Source organism: Saccopteryx leptura, chromosome 3 (assembly GCF_036850995.1).
Source record: "Saccopteryx leptura isolate mSacLep1 chromosome 3, mSacLep1_pri_phased_curated, whole genome shotgun sequence".
NCBI classification, from domain to species: Eukaryota; Metazoa; Chordata; class Mammalia; order Chiroptera; family Emballonuridae; genus Saccopteryx; species Saccopteryx leptura.
The window spans coordinates 325769365-325792102 of NC_089505.1; the positions used below are offsets into that span (position 1 = coordinate 325769365).

General features: G+C 39.4%; 1 protein-coding gene across 1 annotated transcript in view; it reads left to right on the forward strand.

Annotated features, from left to right (window-relative positions):
- The window catches only part of LRRC69 (leucine rich repeat containing 69), a 122866-nt gene that overhangs the window by 51168 nt on the left and 48960 nt on the right, over window positions 1-22738 (forward strand). Inside the window, exon 7 of the mRNA XM_066379096.1 lies at window positions 7094-7195. Within this exon, the coding sequence (XP_066235193.1) occupies window positions 7094-7195 (102 nt within the window). The remainder of the gene's footprint in view (window positions 1-7093; window positions 7196-22738) is intronic.

The following is a 22738-nucleotide window of genomic DNA, read 5'->3' on the forward strand; positions in this document are numbered from 1 at the left end:
GCGACCCACAGGTTGAGAACCGCTGCCTAAAGAGAAATGTAGGACTTTGAATCATGGGCTTATTTGAATTGAGGTACCTAATATGTTAATGATATTCATGTATACCAAGATGTTCAAGTTTGTATCAGTGTTGAAAGAAAAAAGAACTGTGACTTTAGGTATAAACAATAGGATGTTATTCTTTATGACAGAAGTTTCATTAAGCACAAGAGTCTATTCATTTCAGCACACTCAGCACTGAATTTGGGCTACCATGGAATTCAACTCTCTAGGTTGCTCTCTGTTGGTAGAACTGAATTAGAGAAGTCAGAATATCTGTTGTGGGGCTAGGAGAAAAGGTGATTCCATCATGGTCTTCAGCTCTGTATTTTAAGTCTTGTCAATGTTGTAGAAATTTCCTGAGACATTTGAGATCAATGACATGATGCCCTGGAAAGATGTTATAAATCAATTATTTTTAATTTTGTGATTGCTTATTACATTTCAAATCCTGGACTTAAACTGGGGGAAATTCTCTAAGAAAATGATAGAAAATTTAATGAGCTCAAAAAACAAATTATGAACAAAATGAGTACTTCACCAAGGAAATGGAAACTTTCAAAAAGAACCAAACTGAGATGAAGAACTCAAAATATGAATTGAAAACCCAGGTAGCAAGTTTAACTAAAAGAACAGGCCAAAGAGACGAGAGAATCAGTGACATCAGACAGGTAACTAGAGGTGCAATGGAGAAAAGAAGAGAGAGATTCACAAATTAAAAATGAGTGAGCTCTATAAGAATTGTCTGGCTCCATCAGATGGAACAATAAAAGAATAATGGTATATCAAAAGCAGAAGAGAGGGAGAAGGGAATAGAGAGCCTAATCAAACAAATAATTGATGAGAATTTCCCAAGCCAAAGGAAAGAGAGTCTCAAAACCAAGGAGTAAACAGAATGCTGAGTTACCTCAACGCAAACAAAATTTCTTCAAGGCACATTGTAATTAAGTTGTCAAAATTCTGTGACAAAAAAAAAATCCTCAAGGCAGCTACGGAAAAAAAAGAGCATAACGTATAAAGGAAGTCTCACTAGGTTTTCATCAGAATTCTCAGCAGAAATACCACAAGCCAGGAGAAAGTAGACCTAAATGTTCAAAGTACTGAAAGAGAGGAATTACCAGACTAGATAAGAGTACTTTATCCTTCCAAACTATCTTTTAAATATGAAGGATAAATAAAAACTTTTGCAGACATACAGAAGGTGATGGAATTTATCACCAGAAAATCCCCACTGTGGGAAATACTCAGTGGAGTTATTCAACTAGACACAAGGAAAAAAATACTACAAGTAAAAGCTCCAACAAGGTTACAACAAAAACAAGGGTAATTTCTGATAACAATAACACAAAAGAGAAAAGGATAAAGATCTAAATGGAAAAAGAGGATGGAGTGAAGAAGCACTCATAAGAAAGAGGACTCTTGTACATATGGACATTTTTTCTCTTAACGACCTAATAGTAAACACCCACAAAAGTGACACTACTGAAACAGATAGCTTTTAAAAAAAGAAGAAGCAGGGAAAGAAGCATGGAATACCATTAACAAAAGCAACTGACAGAAACACAAAGAGAAGACCTAAAGGAGACACAGAGCTACCAGAAAACAAAACATAAAATGGCTATAGGAAATCATTAAGCATTAATAATTACCGTAATTGTAAATGAACTGGACTCAGCAATAAAGAGGCACAGAGTAGCAGATTGGATCAAAAAGCAACACCCAGTGCCATCCTGGCTTCAAGAGACACATGTAAGCTGCAAGGACAAAAGTAGATTCAAGGTGAAAGGTCGAAAAAAATTCTCCAAGCAAATAAAACCTAAAGAAAAGTAGGTGTAGCCATACTCATATCTGACAATGCTGAATTCAAGACAACAAAGTTAACAAGATACAAAGATAGACCTTTTATAATGATAAAGGATACATTGTGTCAAAAAGACATAACACTTCTTAATATATATGCACCAAATCAGGAAGCACCAAAATATATGAGACATCTACTAGCTGCAGTAAAAATAAAAACAGACAGAAACACAGTCATACTTGGAAATCTCAACTCATCATGGTAGTCTATAGACAGATCAAACAAAATCAATAAAGAAATATCAACATTAAATGACACACTAGGCAAAATGTACATAACAGATATTTACAAGACATTTCATTCTAGAACATCAGGTTATACATTGTTTTCTAGTGTACATGGAACGTTCTCAAGGATAAATTATATGTGGGACCACAAAAGTAACATCAACAAATTCAGGAAAACTGATATTATGCCAATTATATTTTCTGACCATAAGGTTGGCTTTGAAATTAGAATTCAACTGCAAAAAGGAAGTAAGGAAACCCACAACAATGTGGAAATTAAACAACATACTTCTAAAAAATGACTGGGTCAAAGAAGAAATAAAAACAGAGGTCAGAAGATATATACAGACAAATAAAAATGACAACACGAGACCCTGGCCAGTTGGCTCAGCGGTAGAGCATCAGCCTGGCGTGCAGGGGACCTGGGTTCGATTCCCAGCCAGGGCACATAGGAGAAGTGCCCATTTGCTTCTCCACACCCCCCCTCCTTCCTCTCTGTCTCTCTCTTCCCCTCCCGCAGCCGATACTCCATTGGAGCAAAGATGGCCAGGCGCTGGGGATGGCTCCTTGGCCTCTGCCCCAGGCGCTAGAGTGGCTCTGGTCATGGCAGAGTGATGCCCCAGAGGGGCAGAGCATCGCCCCCAGGTGGGCAGAGCGTCGCCCCTGGTGGGTGTGCCGGGTGGATCCCGGTTGGGCGCATGCGGGAGTCTGTCCGACTGTCTCTCCCCGTTTCCAGCTTCAGAAAAATACAAAAAAAAAAAAAAAAATGACAACACGACATATCAAAATATCTGGAATGCAGCGAAAGCAGTAATAAGAGAATAGTTTATCCATTACAGGCTTATATTAAGAAACAAGAGAGATACCAAGTAAACACCTAACATTACATCATAAAGAACTAAAAAAAGAAGAACAAAGGCAACCCAAAGTCAGCAGAAAATAGGAAATAGTAAAAATTAGAGCAAAACTAAATGAAATAGAGAACAAAATAAGTATAAAAAATTAATACAACAATGAGCTGGGTGTTTTGTCTCTTTTTTGTAAAGATCAATAAAATTGAGCCTGACCTGTGGTGGCACAGTGGATAAAGTGTCGACCTGGAAATGCTGAGGTCACCGATTCAAAACCGTGCCTGGTCAAGGCACATATGGGAGTTGATGCTTCCAGCTCCTCCTCCCTTCTCTCTCTCTGTCTCTCTCTACTCTCTCTCCCTCTCATCTCTCTCTCCTCTCTAAAAATGAATAAATAAAAAAAAATTGACAATCTTCTGGCTAGACTCATTAAGGAAAAAGAAGACTCATATAAAAATATTCTGAAATAGAATGAGGAATTACCACAGACATCATTGAAATACAAAAGATAATACTAGAATACGATGAAAGATTATATGCCACCAAAATGAACACTGTAGAATAAATAAATTCCTAGAACTATTCACTGTTTCTAGACTGAGTCACAAAGAGGTTGAAGGCCTAAATAGACCTATAAGCAGGGAGGAAATAAAAACAATTATCAAAAGCCTCCTCCAAAATAAAAGTCTAGGAACAGGTGACTACATGAGTGAATTCTATGAAACAAAGAAGATTTAGTTGCTATTATTCTCAAAGTCTTCCCCCCAAAAAGAAGAAGAAGCAACACTTCCTGACACATTTTATGAGACCAACATAATGTTGATATGAAAATCTGGAAAGGACAACACAAAAAAAGAAAATAACAGATCAATATCTCTAATGAAAGAAATGCAAAAATTTTAAAGAAAATATTAGCAAATAGAATACAAGAACACATTAAAAAATAATATATCATGATCAAGTGGCATTCATTCCAGGAGGACAAAGATGGTTCAACATATGTAAATTGATTAACATAATATACCACATCAATGAAACAAAGAATAAAAATTATATGGTCCTATCAATAAATGCAGAAAAGCCATTCAATAAGATACAACATTTACTTATGCTTTAAACAGTCAATAAAATGGGTATGGAAAGAAAGCACCTCAAGATAATAAATGCAATATTTAAACAAACTATCAGCGGATAACATACTAAATGGTGAAGAAAATAATGAAGGCTTTTCCTCTAAAATCAGGAAGAAGACAAGGCTGTCCACTCTCTCCATTCTCATTCAATATAGTTCTGGAAGTTTAGCCAGAACAATCAGGCAAGAGAAAGAAATAAAAGGTATCCATATTGGGAAACAAGAAGTAAAGGTATCACTTTTTGCAGATGACATAATCCTGTGTATAGAAAATTCCAAAGACTCCACCAAAACTATTAGAAACAATAAACCATTACAGTACAGTCTCAGAATACAAAAGTAATATACAACAGTGCATTGCTTTCCTATGTGCCAATGATGAAATTTCAGAAAATGAATAAAAAAACAATTTCTTTTATAATTGCAACAACAACAAAATACTTAGCAATAAACTTAAAAGATGTGAATGCCTTATATACTGAAATCTAGAAAACATTGAAAGAAATTGAAAAAGACAATGAAATTGAATAATATTCCATGTTGATGGATTGAAAGAATCAACATAGTTAAAATGGCCATATTACTCAAAGTGATATACAAATTTTACGCAATCCCCATCAAAATCCTAATGTCATTTTTTTTAAAGGAATAGAACCAAAATTTACCAGGTTTGTATAGAACCAAAAAAGCCCTGAATAGCCAAAGCTATCCTTAGGAAAAAGAATGACTTAAAATTATATTATAGAGCTATGATAATCAAAACAGCATGGTACTGGAAGAAAAACAGAAAGACCAGTGGAACAGAATTGAGGACCCAGAAATAAAGCCACATGTATATGGACAAATAATCTTTGACAAAGGACACAAACACACACAATGGAGCCTCTTCAATAAACGTTGCTGGTAAAATTGGAAAGTCACATGCAAAAGAATGAAATTGGACCACATATCTCTCCATGCACAAAAAATTATTCAAAATGGATCAAAGATCTAAAACAATAAATACATAGAAGAAAACCAGTACTAAAGTCATGGAACTTGACCATAGAGAGCAATTTATGAATTCAACTCCAAAGGCAAAGTAATAAAACAAAAATAAATGAATGGGACAATATCAAACTAAAAAGCTTTGGCATAGCAAAAGAAACCGACAACAAAACAAATAGGCAGCCAACTAAATGGGAGATGATATTTGCAAATAACAGCTCCAATAAGGTGTTAATATCCAAAATATATAAAGAACAGACAAAGCTCAGCAACAAATATTCAAACAATTCAATTAAAAAATGGGGAGAGCACCTGAACAGACACTTCTCCCAAAGGCTGAACAAATGGCAAGCATACATGAAAAGATGCTCATCTTTACTGGCTATTTGAGAAATGCAAATTAAAACTACAATGAGATACTACTATCTCACACATGTTAGATTGGCTATTATCAACAAGAGATGTAACAAGTGTTGGAGAGGCTGTGTAGAAAAAGGAACCCTCATTCACTGCTGGTGGGAATGTAAACTGGTATAGCTATTATGCAAGAAAGTATGGTGATTTCTCAAAAAACTAATAATAGAACTACCATATAACCCAGCAATCCCTCTACTGGGATCTACCCAAAAACTTGAAAACTGGTATGTAAAGACACATACACCCTCATGTTCATTGCAGCATTATTTACAGTGGCCAAGACATAGAAACAATCAAATTGTCCTTTAATAGAGGATTGGATAAAGAAGGGGTGGTACATACATACAATGGAATACTACTCAGTCACAAGAAATGATGATAAATTGCCATTTATGACAATGTGAATGGACCTTGAGAACATTATACTGAGAGAAATAAGTAAATCAGTAAAAGCTAAGAACTATATGATTTCACACATAAGTGATATAAAACTGAGACCCATGGGCATAGATAAAAGTGAAGTGGTTACCAGGGGGAAGGGATTTTGGAGTAGTCGATTGACAAGGAACAAAGAGGGGCAAGTTGATTTGGGGCAATGGGTACACCACACCATCAACAATTGAAATGCTATAGAAATATTTACCTGAAACCTATGTACTCTTATTATTCAATGTCACCTCATTAAATTTAATTTTCTATTAAAAATAAAATAAATTAAAGATGTGAGTTATGGTGGTATAAAAGCCAGGTTATCCTGGCACACAAGATTTGATTTTCCATGTTTCTTTTCAACTCTGTGTTCAGTGACTGGAATCAACCAGTGTAAGTGTATTCATACCATGAAATCAAAATATGCCACAAATGAAGATTTTTTTTTTAAATTTCTAGAGAACTGTTTTACCTGAAGATAGGTCTTTTTTTCATCATTTTTTCAGATAAAACTAAGGCTTAGAAAAGTAGTTCCCTAAATGAGTCAAGGCATAATATTAATGTAAGATAATTTTTAATTTTTCTACTCAAATTGTAGACTCTAGTTGAGATTAGCTTTTCTTCGTAGAAAAGTGAATATTCTGTGAATTATATTTTCCTTTTGAAAAATTCTCACTGTGCACAAGAGGTTACAATGAGAACATGTTGATGATTCTCTTCCACATTGAATGTAAAATTTATAATACAGTCTTTAAGACTTTGATTTTGCTGTATATTAGAATGTTATTTTTCATTAGACTTGGTTTTCTAGCAAATATTACTTGCAAAATGTTTTCAGCTTTTGATTAATTAACCCTTATTCTATTATTAATAAATTTTATTATCTTGAAAACATTTTCTCAGCTGTATAATCTAAGGGATGTCACCAGTGACCTCTAAGGTCATGAGTGATGCCATTCATGACAGCGTGAAAATTCTTATGCTTCTAACACCTGGACTGTGTAGTTAAAAATTTCCAGCTGTTAAAAAAGTAATGTGGAATACAATTACTAAATAAAGCACTTTTAATCTAATTTTGTTTGCAGATGTAGCCTCAGGAGTGAAGTTTGTTATTTTGTCATGAAACTAAGTTTTTATTTTGTTTTGAAAGTTTCAACATCTGAAGCTGAGGGAATTCTACTGTGAGGGAAACCCACTATTCCTGAAGCAGCCTGTTACTGCTGTGAAACAGGAAGACATCTGGAGTCTACAGGTAGAGCCTTATATGATTCTCACAGGTCTCCAAACTAAAGCCCTGATTTAAGTTTTAAAGAATTTTTTAAAAAACATTCCATCTAAATCAGCAAATGATTAATGTCACCCTAGTCCAGTGGTTCTCAAAATGTGCATCAGAGCACACTGGTGCACCCTAGAAGATTCCAGGTGTGCCCTATGGTATTCCAGAGAAATATGTGCCTGTTTGGGACCAAAAGACCAACAGGGTTTTTGGAGTTTAGAATTTTGGGGGACAGAAGTGTGGGGAACTGGCTGTAATTTGACAGTCTGTCCAACCCCCTACCTCACTGGCCTGATTAGGTAGCAAAAGGCTGTTAAGCTGTGGTGCTGGATTGTTTACACCACCTCCCATGTTCCCCAGAAAGACTGGAGGCAAGTTTCTTCTATCCTTTGTTTGGTGTAAAGTTAAGATGATCTGTATGGTGGGGGTTTTCTGCACTCAACACAATTAAGAGTAAAAAGAGAGGGATTCTTCAATGTATTGATGAGGAAATGAGAGTTTGCCTTTCAAATATATGCCCAAACATTGAAGAAATCGCTAGGACACATCAGGCTTATGTTTCTCATAAACACAAGAATGAAAAATCTTAACACATCCATGCCAGGACCTGCCGATTTTACTAAATCTTACTAAGAATGTATCTATATATATAAAAAGAATTTTTTGCTATTTAAAAAATTTTTAACCCCTTTTCTTCACGAACTTTAAAAAGCATAACTCAAAAAATGTAACATAAAGCCCTGGCCAGTTGGCTCAGTGATAGAGCATTGGCCTGGCGTGCAGGAGTCCCAGGTTCGATTCCCGGCCAGGGCACACAGGAGAAGCACTCATCTGCTTCTCCACCCATCCCCCTCTCCTTCCTCTCTGTCTCTCTCTTCCCCTCCCGCAGCCAAGGCTCCATTGGAGCAGTTGGCCCGGGTGCTGAGGATGGCTCCTTGACCTCTGCCTCAGGTGCTAGAATGGCTCTGGTTGCAACAGAGCAACGCCCCAGATGGGCAGAGCATCGCCCCCTGGTGGGCATGCCGGGTGGATCCCAGTCAGGCGCATGCGGGAGTCTGTCTGACTGCGTCCCCGTTTCCAACTTCAGAAAATACAAAAAAAAAAAAAGTAACATAAAAATGTTTTTTAATGTCAGTAAATTTAATTTTGTAGTATTTATTTTGTTTAATTACCATAAAAGCATGCTTGGACTTTATATGTTTTTTAAAATATTTGACTTAATTATTATAACATATTTTCAGAAATTTGTATATAGTGTGCCTACAATTGTTTGTAGGATTTTAAATGTGCCCCGACTTCAAAACATTTGAGAACCACTGTCCTAGTCTTTTGGCAAATGAATTGTAGACAGAATCTCTCTGGTTGTCTTATATACTCCGATGTCATGATATATGATTTCCCAAGTAAGTAATTTCAGAGAAATGGAAACATTTTGTTGTATGAAAAGAGAACAGAGGAATTTATTTTAACTTTTGCTTTCCAAATAGTTTTTCATTATTATCTAGGAATGTAGAAAATAATAGGACCTTTGCCTCTCTCATCACCTTTTCACTTGACCCCATTCCTAATGAATGGATGAAAGAATATGATCTAGAAATCATGTTCACTCTAGTCAGTAAGTTGATGATATTGAAAGAAGGAGTAGGAAAGCATATTTGAGAATTCTCTTTGTGTTTTCTTTGGTGATAGATGAGTTAAATGTTGCAGATTCTCTTCCATTTGAGTATGTCACCATCATAAATTTGAACTTCTCAGGTTCTTTTAAGTCTATAAGTGAACATGCAGGATTAAGATTTTTTAAGAATTGTGTTGGATTTGAATTTTGTGGATTCAGGAAACAACTAATCTTGTTGAATGGTTTAGTTTTTGTTTTTTTTTTGTAAATAACGTGTTTCTTTGTTGCATAGGTTTTATATGTTTAATACAGAATTAGAAATTGCAGATGGCCAACAAAGAACATTAAAATTAGTTTCAATGCCATACTGATTAAAAGAATATTATAAAAGGAATACAAGCTCATTTAGAGAAATAAAAAAGCAAAAGTCGCTAAAAATACATAGAAATGCAGTACGCAGAAGTATTGCCACTGTTCTCTCTGACATTTATTTTGCTAGTATTTTCCAAGTATCCAGAAGTATTTATTTTTAATTAAAGATAAGTTTAAACTCCACATATTATACTGCTCAAAATATTAGGTGATATTTTATCACTTCATATGAAGCAGCCATATTTAAAGACTTAGTTATAGTACATTTAGAGACTTGTTTATTCCTTTACAATCTTGTGAATAACTTTTAATCAATAAAAAATAAATTTATATCATCTTAAAGGCTATAGAGATGTTCATCAAAACCCTAGGTACTATTGTTGATCAGTGTCATCTTGTTAAATTTAATTTCAAAATTTAAAAATCAAAAATTAAAGACAGGCCCTTGCCGGTTGGCTCAGTGGTAGAGCGTCGGCCTGGCGTGCAGAGGTCCTGGGTTCGATTCCCGGCCAGGGCACACAGGAGAAGCGCCCATTTGCTTCTCCACCCCTCCCCCCTCCTTCCTCTCTGTGTCTCTCTTCCTCTCCTGCAGCCAAGGCTCCATTGGAGCAAAGATGGTCCAGGCGCTGGGGATGGCTCCTTGGCCTCTGTCCCAGGCGCTAGAGTGGCTCTGGTCGCAACAGAGCGACGCCCCTGAGGGGCAGAGCATCCCCCCTGGTGGGCAGAGCGTCTCCCCTGGTGGGCGTGCCGGGTGGATCCTGGTTGGGCGCATGCGGCAGTCTGTCTGACTGTCTCTCCCCATTTCCAGCTTCAGGAAAAAAAAAAAAAAATTAAAGACAGCCCGACCTGTAGTGGCGCAGTGGATAAAGTGTTGACCTGGAACACTGAAGTCGCCGGTTCAAAACCCTGCACTTCTCTGGTCTAAGGCACATATAGGAGCTGAAGCTTCCTGCTCTTCCCCCCTTTCTCTCTCTCTCTCTCTCTCCTCTAAAATAAATAAATAAATAAAAAGAAAAAATTAAAGACAAAATCTAATAGATTGCTGTCTTCCTGCTCATTATTACTTTATCCCTTCCACTTAACAATCATCTGAGAAAGCCTACTTTATATGGGTTTCTTAAATGTCAGATCCTTCAACAGCATAACCTCCTACCCACTTCAGTTCATTCTTCTGGGTGATCACATAACTGAAGTCATCCTTTCTGAAATAAATCACCCTTTCATGCTAATATTACCAGGATTACTAAATTAATGTCTATTATCACCCATATTTTACATATTTACAAATAGCTTAGCTTCTGATTCTGAATAAAATGTTAATTTTTAAGGTAAATTGTTATCTAAAGGAATAAAAGTCTAGATCTCACTATAAAGCTCCAGAAAACTAATGAAAGATTCACTCCACAAAATCACAGATGGTATGAATGTTTGCTGAAATACATGAAACTTATAAAGAGGTCCCAGTTCACATAGTTCACTTTTTACATTTATGATTTCTGGAACCAAACATGTTTGTTGTATTAAGTATGTCTCTTAACAACTCTTTTATTTTATTTTACTTTTTATTTATTTATTTTTACAGAGACAGAGAGAGTCAGAGAGAGAAACAGATAGGGACAGACAGGAATGAAGAGAGACGAGAAGCATCAATCATTAGTTTTTCTTGCGACACCTTAGTGTTCATTGATTACTTTCTCATATGTGCCTTGACTGGGGCCTTCAGCAAACCAAGTAACCCCTTGCTCGAGCCAGAGACCTTGGGTCCAAGCTGGTGAGCTTTGCTCAAACCAGATGAGCCCGCACTCAAGCTGGCGACCTCAGGGTCTCTAACCTGGGTCCTCCGCATCCCAGTCCGTCGCTCTATCCACTGCGCCACCGCCTGGTCAGGCAACTCTTATATCACCTATTATTGATATTCTTATCCTACTTGTTGTCAATGTGTTACTTGGAAAGATATGCAATTGAAATATAAAGCTATTACTTGGAAATATGTCTTCAAAAAAGTTTTCTATTCCTTGTTTTTTCTCTGCGCCTTCAGGAACCCATATGATTTGAATGTTCCTTTGCTTCATGATGTTGCAGAGATCTGAAAGTTTCCTCAGTCTTCTTGAGCCTCTTTTCTTGTTGCTGTTTTGACTTGCTTCTGGAATTAAGTTTATCTTGTCCTCTAAATCAGTGATTCAGTCCTTTGCTTCATCCAACTTCTTGTTGATCCTTCTAGTGTGGTCTTCATTTCAGATACTGTATTTGCCATATCTGACTGGTTCTTTTTTCTGGTTTCAATGTTCTTTTTAATGCTTACTATCTCTTTAAGTTCTCATTTTGATCATCCGTTCTTACTCTAAGTTCCTTAAACCTCACAGTAAACATTATTTTAAACTCTGCATCTTATAGTTTGGTTACTTCCATTTCATTTAGTTCTTTTTCTGAGGATTTCTCCTTGTTAATTCATTTGGGTCATATTTCTTTGTCTGCCCATTTTGTCTGTGTATTAGGTATCTCTGCTCTGACTTTGGAATTTGTTGTGGTGTCTTTATGAGAAAGGTAAGCTCAGTGGTATTTATGTCCAGACCACCTGAGCTCATTGCTCTAGGAATGTTTCTTGAGGGGAATATTTACCTTCCTGTTGTATGTATATATTGATTGCTGTTTGTCCTTTTGTGGGTGGAGTTAACCCTTCAGGCTGGCTGGCTTTAAGGGTCAACCTTGATCATATGTATTAAACACTGTGCAGTGTCTGTTCTATGGGTCATAGTTATTCTCAGCAGTCTGGTGCCTGCTGGACTCCTCCTTTGGGGTTGCTGCTTGTGTGGCTAGTTGAATCTATTGTTGCTGTGGTCTGCAGCTCACTACTGATTGTGTTATTTCTGGGTCTTCTGGGGTAGGGTTCCAGTAAGTGTTGATGTTTGAAGTTGTTTATAACCCACTCAGGGCTACCTGTCTGAAGCTACCATTCTGTTCACTGTTGGTGTCTGCATTTTATGTGCCTGGATGTGTGCGGGAGAGGTGAACCTGTGTATAAGGGTTGACTTCCTCCTGTTAGAGCTGAAAGCAACTTCCTGAAAGGACCCAAGTTTCTTAAGATTTTCCTCCACTTTTCAGCTCCTCCACTTCTTGTAGTTGCCTGGTATTTCCTGCAGAGTCTTCTATAGTAAGATTATAGAGCTCAGACTGGTCTCACCCCACCAACCCCTCCACAGGTTGCAAGCATGGTGGGTTAGGGCAACTGAGATCAAAAGGATGTTAGTGAGACCCCCTTTTGAGGGCTCTATTTGTCAGGAGCTTGGTATGGGGAAAGTGGCCCCTACTTTAGAGCCTAATCCCTCAGCCATTATTGGAAATCCAGTTCTATTTCTCCCCAGAAAGGTGAGCAGCAGATTCAGATTGGGTGAACTGTCAGCTCCACTGTAGAAGTTTTTTCTGCTGAGTAGCCTGTGGTCTCTGGAAGGAAGTCTCTGAGAAAGAGACTTCCATTTGGGCTGATTGTGAGGTTTCCTGCAGGAGGTAGCTAAGCCTTTCATCTGGTCCCACCAATAGGCTCCAAGGAACCCACACTCTGAAAGTATGAGCTCTGAGCCTCATACTCTTCCCCCTGTGGAGCTTAGCCCAAATGGGCAGGGTATCTGGAACTTATGCTGGCTGACTGTGAGGCTCTACCTCATCTAATGCATGTAAGCTTCTGTGCTGGTGCTGACCACAGAAAACAAAATTTATTTCAGCTGGGTTTGATGCCTGATGAGCTTTCCCTTTGGATATGCTATTAGTAATGTTAGTTGGATCTTGCTCTGATGTCTGTGTCTGGCCACTGGATTTGTTTGCTCTAGCTCTCATATGAGGGAACCTGGTGTAGACCAGTGTAAGAAACTGCTCATCACTGACCCTCAGTAAACTTTTTTTTTTTCTTTTCATTTTTCTGAAGCTGGAAACAGGGAGAGACAGTCAGACAGACTCCCGCATGCGCCCAATCGGGATCCACCCGGCACGCCCACCAGGGGCGACGATCTGCCCACCAGGGGGTGATGCTCTGCCCATCCTGGGCGTCACCATGTTGCGACCAGAGCCACTCTAGCGCCTGAGGCAGAGGCCACAGAGCCATGCCCAGCGCCCAGGCCATCTTTGCTCCAGTGGAGCCTTGGCTGCGGGAGGGGAAGAGAGAGACAGAGAGGAAGGAGGGGGGAGGGGTGGAGAAGCAAATGGGTGCTTCTCCTGTGTGCCCTGGCCGGGAATTGAACCTGGGTCCTCCGCACACTAGGCCTACGCTCTACCGCTGAGCCAACCGGCCAGGGCATCAGTAAACTTTTTGGTGCTATACGCAATCCAGAGTTTGTGGCTGCCTTGCTGGGCTTATGTGCACATGAAAGGACCAAGCTGCACCCCTAGATTGGCTTTAACAGCCCCAGGCCTGGGGGCATCAGCAAAAGGCCCAAGGTTCTTTGAGATTGTTTTCTTGCTGCCTCTGTTTGCTAGCTACTTGTTGGGCACAACCACTAAAAAAACTTCGGGTAAAATCTTGAGTCTTGGGCTATTCAGGGATTAGAAAAGGTGGTGGTTGTGGCTTTCACCCATGGTCCCAGGCATCAGTCTATTATCAATTTTTTCACAGGTCTTAGTAGAGTATGGCCACTAGCAGTTCAATGGGTGTGGCCTCTGAAACCCAGAGATTTGGTCTTCCCACAGTCTGGACAGATTCTACAGAATCTCCCATGAGGCAGAAGCACCAGTCATACTCTTGGGAGAGTGTGGGGAAAAACTCCAGTGTAAGTGCCAGAAAACAGAGTCACTTCATGCCCCCTGCTTCCTGGTTAAGGCTGCGTACTTCTCAGTGGAGCCCAATCTCCGTAGGGTGAGGCAAGAGAGATTACCAAGGGTGGGGCACTTGCTTTACCCTAGGCTAACGCTGCAGGAGGGGTTGTTCCACCCAAGAAAAATATGCATATCCAAAGGGAGAGCTCATCAGTGGTATTGGAGAATGATTCAGTACAGTGATTCCAGTGGCTACTCCCCACAGTGTCTTTCCCTGCGCTGCCAATTTTACACTCTCTTCATGTGACTCTAGTCCTTTCAGCCCTCCATCTGACCAATGTGAGGATAAGTGGCTGTGAACAGATTTTCTGCACTGACCATTTGAAAGGGTGCCTGTGTCTTAGAACTTCAGTCTTTTTCTGGTGACAAAACTTTGCCTCTTTTCACTGCCAAATGCTGTGGGCACCTCTTCTAGGCTCTGGCCCTCCAGATTGGGGCACCCAGCCTGGGGTTTAGGACCTAAATTTCTCAGGGCTAATCTCCCCTTTACCTGAGATGTACCTCAGAACCCTCAGCTGCTGCTCACTCTTGGGAGTGGGGGCAGCTCTTTCACACCTCCACCCTTCCTACCAGTCTCAATATGGTGTCTTCTGTGAATCCTTGGTTATAGATTACTTTTCATTTAGTCCTGAGTTGGTTTTTCGAGATGGTTGTTGTTGGGCAGATTAAATATATTATGCTCACTTTGTTAAAGATGGCACTGCCCACGTGGAGGCCCGTTGCCCAGGTGATGATATTGGTTGCCCTTTTTGCTTAAGATGGTGTTTGGCAGATAAAATATATTATGCTCACTTTGTTAAAGATGGCGCTGCCCACGTGGAAGCCATCACCCAGGTGATATTGATGTGTGTTGGGGACGGTCTATGGGCAGGCAGGATCCTTGTAGCCTGAGGCTTTGTTTTGGGATTAAGCCTTTCCCACCCTTTTTGATGTGGGGTGGTACAATCCCATTATGCCCCAGATAAGTGACTTTGTATTAGAGACTTCTCTATTTTGTATATTGGATTAAAGGTTTGGATTTCTACACTATGGAAGGGGGGCAGAATGGGAGCTTTCTCTCTTAGTTCCTGAGATTAGCATTAGAGGAGACAGCAGAGAGCAGAGAGAGGCCACATGGAGGAGGCCAGGAGAAGTAGCCATGATGGCGGAGTGTTGAGTGAGAAACCAGTTTGTGCAGAGTTTGTGCAGGCAGAAGGAAGGAGATGGGAAACAGAAGTGAATAAGTCTGGTGAGCTAGAAACCTTTGATTCTAGGACACTCAGATAAGTCAGTAGCTTTGTGAGCACTGAATGAGTGGGTTTTGGAGCCCAGTGTGTGTTTTTACTTGCCTGCTGGGTGCAAGCTAGGATTAAAGGTAATGGCCCAGCGGTTCTTGGCTCCATTGTTTCATTACTGTCTGTTTGAATCCAATGGGAACCTGCATGTGAATGGCCACGATGGCGGCTCCTGGCCTTACATTTGGCGTAGTTTGTGGCAGGATTCAATACAGATTGGCAAGGAGCCACCACCACTTTTGAGCGGTGGAGTAAAGGACTGGCTGCTGTTATGGTTCCCCATGGCTGTCCTTTTGGGGACCGTAGGCTGGCTGACTTTTACAGCCATGTGTGAGGAAACTGAGAGCTCTGTGGAAGAGGCTACCTGGGACCTGCAAACTGAGCAGTGGAAGGAGCTGGAGGAAACATGGGAGAAAGAGATGCCAACCCTGGAGCTGAAGCAAGCACCGGAGGCGGCCGACCAGGTTCGTGAGATTCCTTTGGAAATGGAGCAGACACTGGAGAAGGTTAATCACAGGTTCATGAGTTGCAGCTTGCCCTGGACATTGTGGAGAGCCAGCAGCGGCAGGAGGCTGGGGCTGAGGCTGAGGCCAGGTATGGAGCTGCAAGGTCTCCGGAGCAGAAGGCAGCAGCGGCCCGATTCTCGATTCTGGCAGCAGGAGCTGGTGTTTTCAGTTCCTCTTTGGAGGATGAGGAGAATCAGGCTGGGTTGCAATCCACAGTCTCCAGAAGATGATAGCCCAGCTGAAAGGAGTATCTGCCAGTATCCACAGCCACCATCACAGCAGTCTGGCTCATGCAGGTTCTCATTGGATTCGGACAGACGGTGATGAAACAACAGAGCCATGAACTGGTGGGCCATTAGCTTTAATCCTAGCTTGTACCTGCGGGCAAGTAAAAACACACACTGAGCTCCAAAAACCACTCATTCAGTGCTCACAAAGCTACTGACTTATCCGAGATTCCTAGAATCAAAGGTTTCTAGCTCACCAGCCTTATTCACCTCTGTTTCTCATCTCCTTCTCTCTGTACAAACTGGCTTCTCCTTCAGCACTCCACCATCTTGGCTGCTTCTCCTGGCCTCCTCCATGTGGCCTTTCTCTGCTCTCCTCTCTAATGCTAATCTCAGGAACTGAGAGAGCAAGCTCCCGGTCTGCTCCACTTTATAGTGTAGATATCCAAACCTTTAATCCAATATACAAATAGGGAAGTCTCTAATACAAAGTCACTCATCTGAGGCATGATGGGATTCCTCATGAGTACACCACCCCACATCAGAAAGGGTGGGAAAGGCTTAGTCCTAAAACCAAGCCCCAGGATACAAGGATCCTGCTTGCCCACCGCTCACCCCCAACACACATTAATTCAATCACGCCCATCCCAAGCAATCACCTGGGCAACGGGCTTCCATGTGGGCAGCACCATCTCTAACAAAGTGAGCATAATATATTTTATCTGCCCAACACCGTGTGACACCATATGTAATTATTACAATATTGACTATATTCCCTATGCTGTACTTTACTTCCCAGAACTATTTTGTGATACCAATTTGTAGTTTTTAACCCTTTTACCTTTTCCACATCGCCCTCAACTCTCCTCCCCCTGGCAACCAGTCATCTGTTCTCTGTATCTTTGCTGTCGATGCTATATTTTAGTGTGACACAGAGTATCACTTGATCATACAATAGTTCCAAATTCATTATTTCTTCTAAGGACTTATATTTGGTTTTGACCAGCAGTTTCCAAACTTTTTATACAGGGGGCCAGTTCACTGTCCCTCAGACCATTGGAGGGCCGGACTATAAAAAGAACTATGAACAAATTTCTACGCACACTGCACATATCTCATTTTAAAGTAAAAAAACAAAACGGGAACAAATACAATATTTAAAATAAAGAACAAGTAAATTTAAATCAACAAACTGACCAGTATTTTAATGGGAACTATGGGCTTGCTTTTGGCTAATGAGATGGTCACTGTCCGGTTCCATATTTGTCACTGCTAGCCCTAACAAGTGATATGACGCGCTTCCGGAGCTGTGATGTGTGCATCCCGCATCACCGAAAGTAGTACTGTATGTGAGCGACGCAGCGCTTTGCATCCACATTCTGTGCTTCTCTCACTGACCACCAATGAAAGAAGTGCCCCTTCCGGAAGTGCGGGGGTACCAAATAAATGGCCTCAGGGGGCCACATGTGGCCCGCAAGCTGTAGTTTGGGGACCCCTGGTTTTGACTTTTAAATATAATCTGTATATGGATAGGTTTGTATTTAAAATTAAATATTTATAGGTAAAGAATAATAGAAGAATACATATAAAACTAATTTAAATATCATAGTTTAAACATAAGAATACTCTCTGACTTATATATACTTAGCTAACAAATATTCTAACAAAATAGCATGTAAACTAATCAAGAAAATGATTTGTTTGTAAAAGATTTCTTGACTATTAAATAACACTGGAATTAGGTTAGCATTAAATTGTATATTCTAAAAAACTGTATTGCATATAACATTTAAGAGGTGTCCTAAAAGACAATATTATTATGGCCAATATATATTCTTCATGTGTACTCACATTTCCAAGTAATAGCTTTATATTTCAATTGCATATCTTTCCAAGTAACACATTGACAACAAGTAGGATAAGAATATCAATAATAGGTGATATAAGAGTTGCCTGACCAGGCGGTGGCGCAGTGGATAGAGCGACGGACTGGGATGCGGAGGACCCAGGTTCGAGACCCTGAGGTCGCCAGCTTGAGTGCGGGCTCATCTGGTTTGAGCAAAGCTCACCAGCTTGGACCCAAGGTCTCTGGCTCGAGCAAGGGGTTACTTGGTTTGCTGAAGGCCCCAGTCAAGGCACATATGAGAAAGCAATCAATGAACACTAAGGTGTCGCAAGAAAAACTAATGATTGATGCTTCTCGTCTCTCTCCATTCCTGTCTGTCCCTATCTGTTTCTCTCTCTGACTCTCTCTGTCTCTGTAAAAATAAATAAATAAAAAGTAAAATAAAATAAAAGAGTTGTTAAGAGACATACTTAATACAACAAACATGTTTGGTTCCAGAAATCATAAATGTAAAAAGTGAACTATGTGAACTGGGACCTCTTTATAAGTTTCATGTATTTCAGAAAACATTCATACCATCTGTGATTTTGTGGAGTGAATCTTTCATTAGTTTTCTGGAGCTTTATAGTGAGATCTAGACTTTTATTCCTTTAGATAACAATTTACCTTAAAAATTAACATTTTATTCAGAATCAGAAGCTAAGCTATTTGTAAATATGTAAAATATGGGTGATAATAGACATTAATTTAGTAATCCTGGTAATATTAGCATGAAAGGGTGATTTATTTCAGAAAGGATGACTTCAGTTTTGTGACCACCCAGAAGAATGAACTGAAGTGGGTAGGAGGTTATGCTGTTGAAGGATCTGACATTTAAGAAACCCATATAAAGTAGGCTTTCTCAGATGATTGTTAAGTGGAAGGGATAAAGTAATAATGAGCAGGAAGACAGCAATCTATTAGATTTTGTCTTTAATTTTTTCTTTTTATTTATTTATTTATTTTAGAGAAGAGAGACAGAGAGAGAGAGACAGAGAGAGAAAGGGGGGAAGAGCAGGAAGCTTCAGCTCCTATATGTGCCTTAGACCAGAGAAGTGCAGGGTTTTGAACCGGCGACTTCAGTGTTCCAGGTCAACACTTTATCCACTGTGCCACTACAGGTCAGGCTGTCTTTAATTTTTTTTTTTTTTCTGAAGCTGGAAATGGGGAGAGACAGTCAAACAGACTGCCGCATGCGCCCAACTGGGATCCACCCAGCACGCCCACCAGGGGCTACGGTCTGCCCACCAGGGGGCGATGCTCTGCCCCTCCGGGGCGTCGCTCTGTTGCGACCAGAGCCACTCTAGCGCCTGGGGAAGAGGCCAAGGAGCCATCCCCAGTGCCTGGGCCATCTTTGCTCCAATGGAGCCTCGGCTGCAGGAGAGGAAGAGAGAGACAGAGAGGAAGGAGGGGTGGAGGGGTGGAGAAGCAGATGGGCGCTTCTCCTATGTGCCCTGGCCGGGAATCGAACCTGGGACCTCTGCACGCCAGGCTGACGCTCTACCACTGAGCCAACCGGCCAGGGCCTGTCTTTAATTTTTGATTTTAAAATTTTGAAATTAAATTTAACAAGATGACACTAATCAACAATAGTACCTAGGGTTTTGATGAACATCTCTATAGCCTTTAAAATGATGACTGCCCTGCATGCCCATATCCCAAAGTTAAAATCATTTTCTATCACTGCATATTTGTCTGTCGTTTCTCCCCCTTTCCATCCCCCAGGTAACCACTTTACTTTTATCTATGTCTATGAGTCTCAGTTTTATATCCCACCAATGTGTGAAATCATACAGTTCTTAGATTTTTCTGATTTACAGCTAGTGCTCAACTTATGACCACGATTGGTTCTGACAGACTGGTTGTAACACAATTTGAGTGTAAGTTGAGTAGGCTATATGCACAGTACTGTGAAATGATGTTATAAAATCTTTAAGTCATATTTTATCTTAATTTTCTTTTATTAATCTCATACAATGTGTCCGTAAAGTCATGTTGCACTTTTGACTGGTCACAGGAAAGCAACAAAAGACGATAGAAATGTGAATCTGCACCAAATAAAAGGAAAACCCTCTCAGTTTCTGTATGGTGATGTGGCAGCATGTGTTCCTGCACAGATGATGGTGTAACACCGTGTATACAGTGGAGCAGCCCATCATCATGCCAGTCGAGATGTGGATGGTATAGAGGAAAGTTCAGTGTGTTCTGTGGCTCGCTAAATTCGAATCTGTGACCAAAGTGCAATGTGATTATCGGCGCATTTATAATGAAACGCCACCACATAGGAATAACATTACTCAGTGGGATAAGCAGTTGAAGGAAACTGGTAGTTTGGTGGAGAAACCCCGTTCTGGTAGGCCATCAGTCAGTGACGAATTTGTAGAGGCTATACGGGATAGCTACCTAAGGAGCCCTAAAAAATCTGTGTGTGGGCCCACATCGAACTGCACTGAATAGGTATGAAACGGGGAGAGTTTTCCTTTTATTTGGTGCAGATTTCACATTTCTAGAGTCTTTTGTTGCTTTCCTGTGACTGGTCAAAAGTGCACCATGACTTTACAGATACACTGTATATTATAATTTTCTTTGTTCATTTTATGCCATTTGTATAATCTCTACACCATTTTGTTTCTTATTTTTACATTCATCACATTTAAGTTAAACACTGCATTATCAGTACAACTGGTTTAATATTTACAAAGACAATTTCCTCTTGGTAGACATCTTGGAAAGGGTTTGATGAAAAATATCCAAGACATAAAACACAAATTGCTGTACCAAGTCCGGGATAACAGTTGAAATGTTGCATGCGGAGATGGTAGTGCTGCTGGAAGCTGGTCTGCACTGTTGTATGCCCAGCTGGGCAACGCTTGCGTTGCCAGATGCGAAGCAGTCATGGCTAGCTATTGTGGTTGTAAAGTTGAATGGTCGTAAGTTGCATAGGTCGTAAGTCGATCAATATGTGTACTTATTTCACTCAGTATAATGTTCTCAGGATCCATCTATGTTGTTGTAAATGGCAATATGTCATAATTTATTATGGCTGAGTAGTTTTTTATTGTATATATGCACCACATATTTTTATTCTTTATCAAAGGATATTTTGGTTGTTTCTATGTATTGGCCACCATGAATAATGCTGCGATGAGCATGGGAGTACATGGGTCTTTGCATTCATTGTTTTTGAGTTTTTGATGTAGATACTCAGTAGAGGAATTGCTGGGTCATATGGTCATTCTGTTCTTAGTTTTTTGAGAAACCACCATACTTTTTTCCATAATTGCTGTACCAGTTTACATTCCTACCAGCAGTGAATGAGAGTTCCTTTTTCTCTACAGCCTCTCTATCACTTGTTATTACCTGTCTCTGATAACAGCCAATCTAACAGGTGTGAGGGGGTATCTCATTATAGTTTTGATTTGCATATCCATAATACCTAGCGGAGATAAGTATCTTTTTATATATCTATTGACCATTTGTATGCCCTTTTGGGAAAAGTGTCCAAGTTCTCTTCCCATTTTTAAATTAGATTGTTTGCTTGTTTGTTGCTGAGCTTTGTGAGTTCTTTATGTACTTTGGATATTAACCCTTTATTAGAGCTGTTGTTTGCAAATATCATCTCCCATTTGGTAGGCTGCCTTTTTGCTTTGTCAGGGTTTTTTTTGCTATGCAGAAGCTTTTAGTTTGATATCATTTCATTCATTTATTTTTGCCTTTACTTTCCTTGCCTTTGGGGTCAAATTCATAGAATTTTCTCTTCAGCCAAGTACCTCTTATTTCTTCTTTGTGATTTATTTTTTTCAGCTCTTATATTTAGGTCTTTGATCCATTTTAAATTAATTTTGTGCAAAGGAACAAACTGTAGTCAAGTTTCATTCTTTTGCATGTGGCTTTCCAATTTTCTGAGCACCATTTATTGGAGAGGTTATTTTTTCTTCATTTTGTGCTTTTTTCTACTTAGTCAAAGATTGTCCATATATATGTGGTGTTACTTCTGAGCTCTCAATTCTGTTCCATTGGTCTGTATCTCTGTTTTTCTGTCAATATCATATTGTCTTGATTATCTTGGCTTTATAGTATAATTTGAAGTCTGGTAATATGCCTTGGAGAAGACTTGTTTGTGTTGATGTAACTAAGCATTCTGTTTCCTTCTTGAATTCGAGGAGCTAATTCTTTCCATAGGTTTGGGAAGTTCTCATCAATTACTTGTTTGAATAGCCTCTCCATTCCCTTTTCTCTTCTTCTAAAATATCCATTATTCTTATATTGTTCTGTCTGATAGACATACAATTCTTGTAGAGTTTTCTCAGTTTTTAAAAATTCTTGAATTTCTCTCTTCTTCCTTCTGTATCATCTCTAGTTGCCTGTCTTTAATGTCACTGATTCTCTTCTCTAGCTGGTTATTCTATATATTAGCTAAACTTGCTATCTCATTTTTCATTTCCTGTATTGAGTTATTCATTTTTTAAAGTTTCAATCTTCCTGTAGAAGTATTTGTTTTGTTTTTGAGCTCACTAAATTCTCTATCAGTGTGTTCTCACATCTCGTTGAATATTTTTACAACTTCACTGTTGAATTCTCTATTGTTTAACTTCAAGGTTTTCATGTGATTGAGATTGCTTTCTGGAAATTTTTCATTTTCTTTCTGAACTGTGTCTCTTTTCTGGGTAGTTATGGTATACCTTTTTTCTGCCTTGAGGGCATTTAAGAGTGTATTGTTAAAAATTAAACAAAGAATTACAACAAAAATATAAAAATAAATTTAAAAATAAAATAAAATTAAAAATTTAAGAAAAATTGCAATAAAGAGAAAATAAAAATAAGAAAATTAATTAAG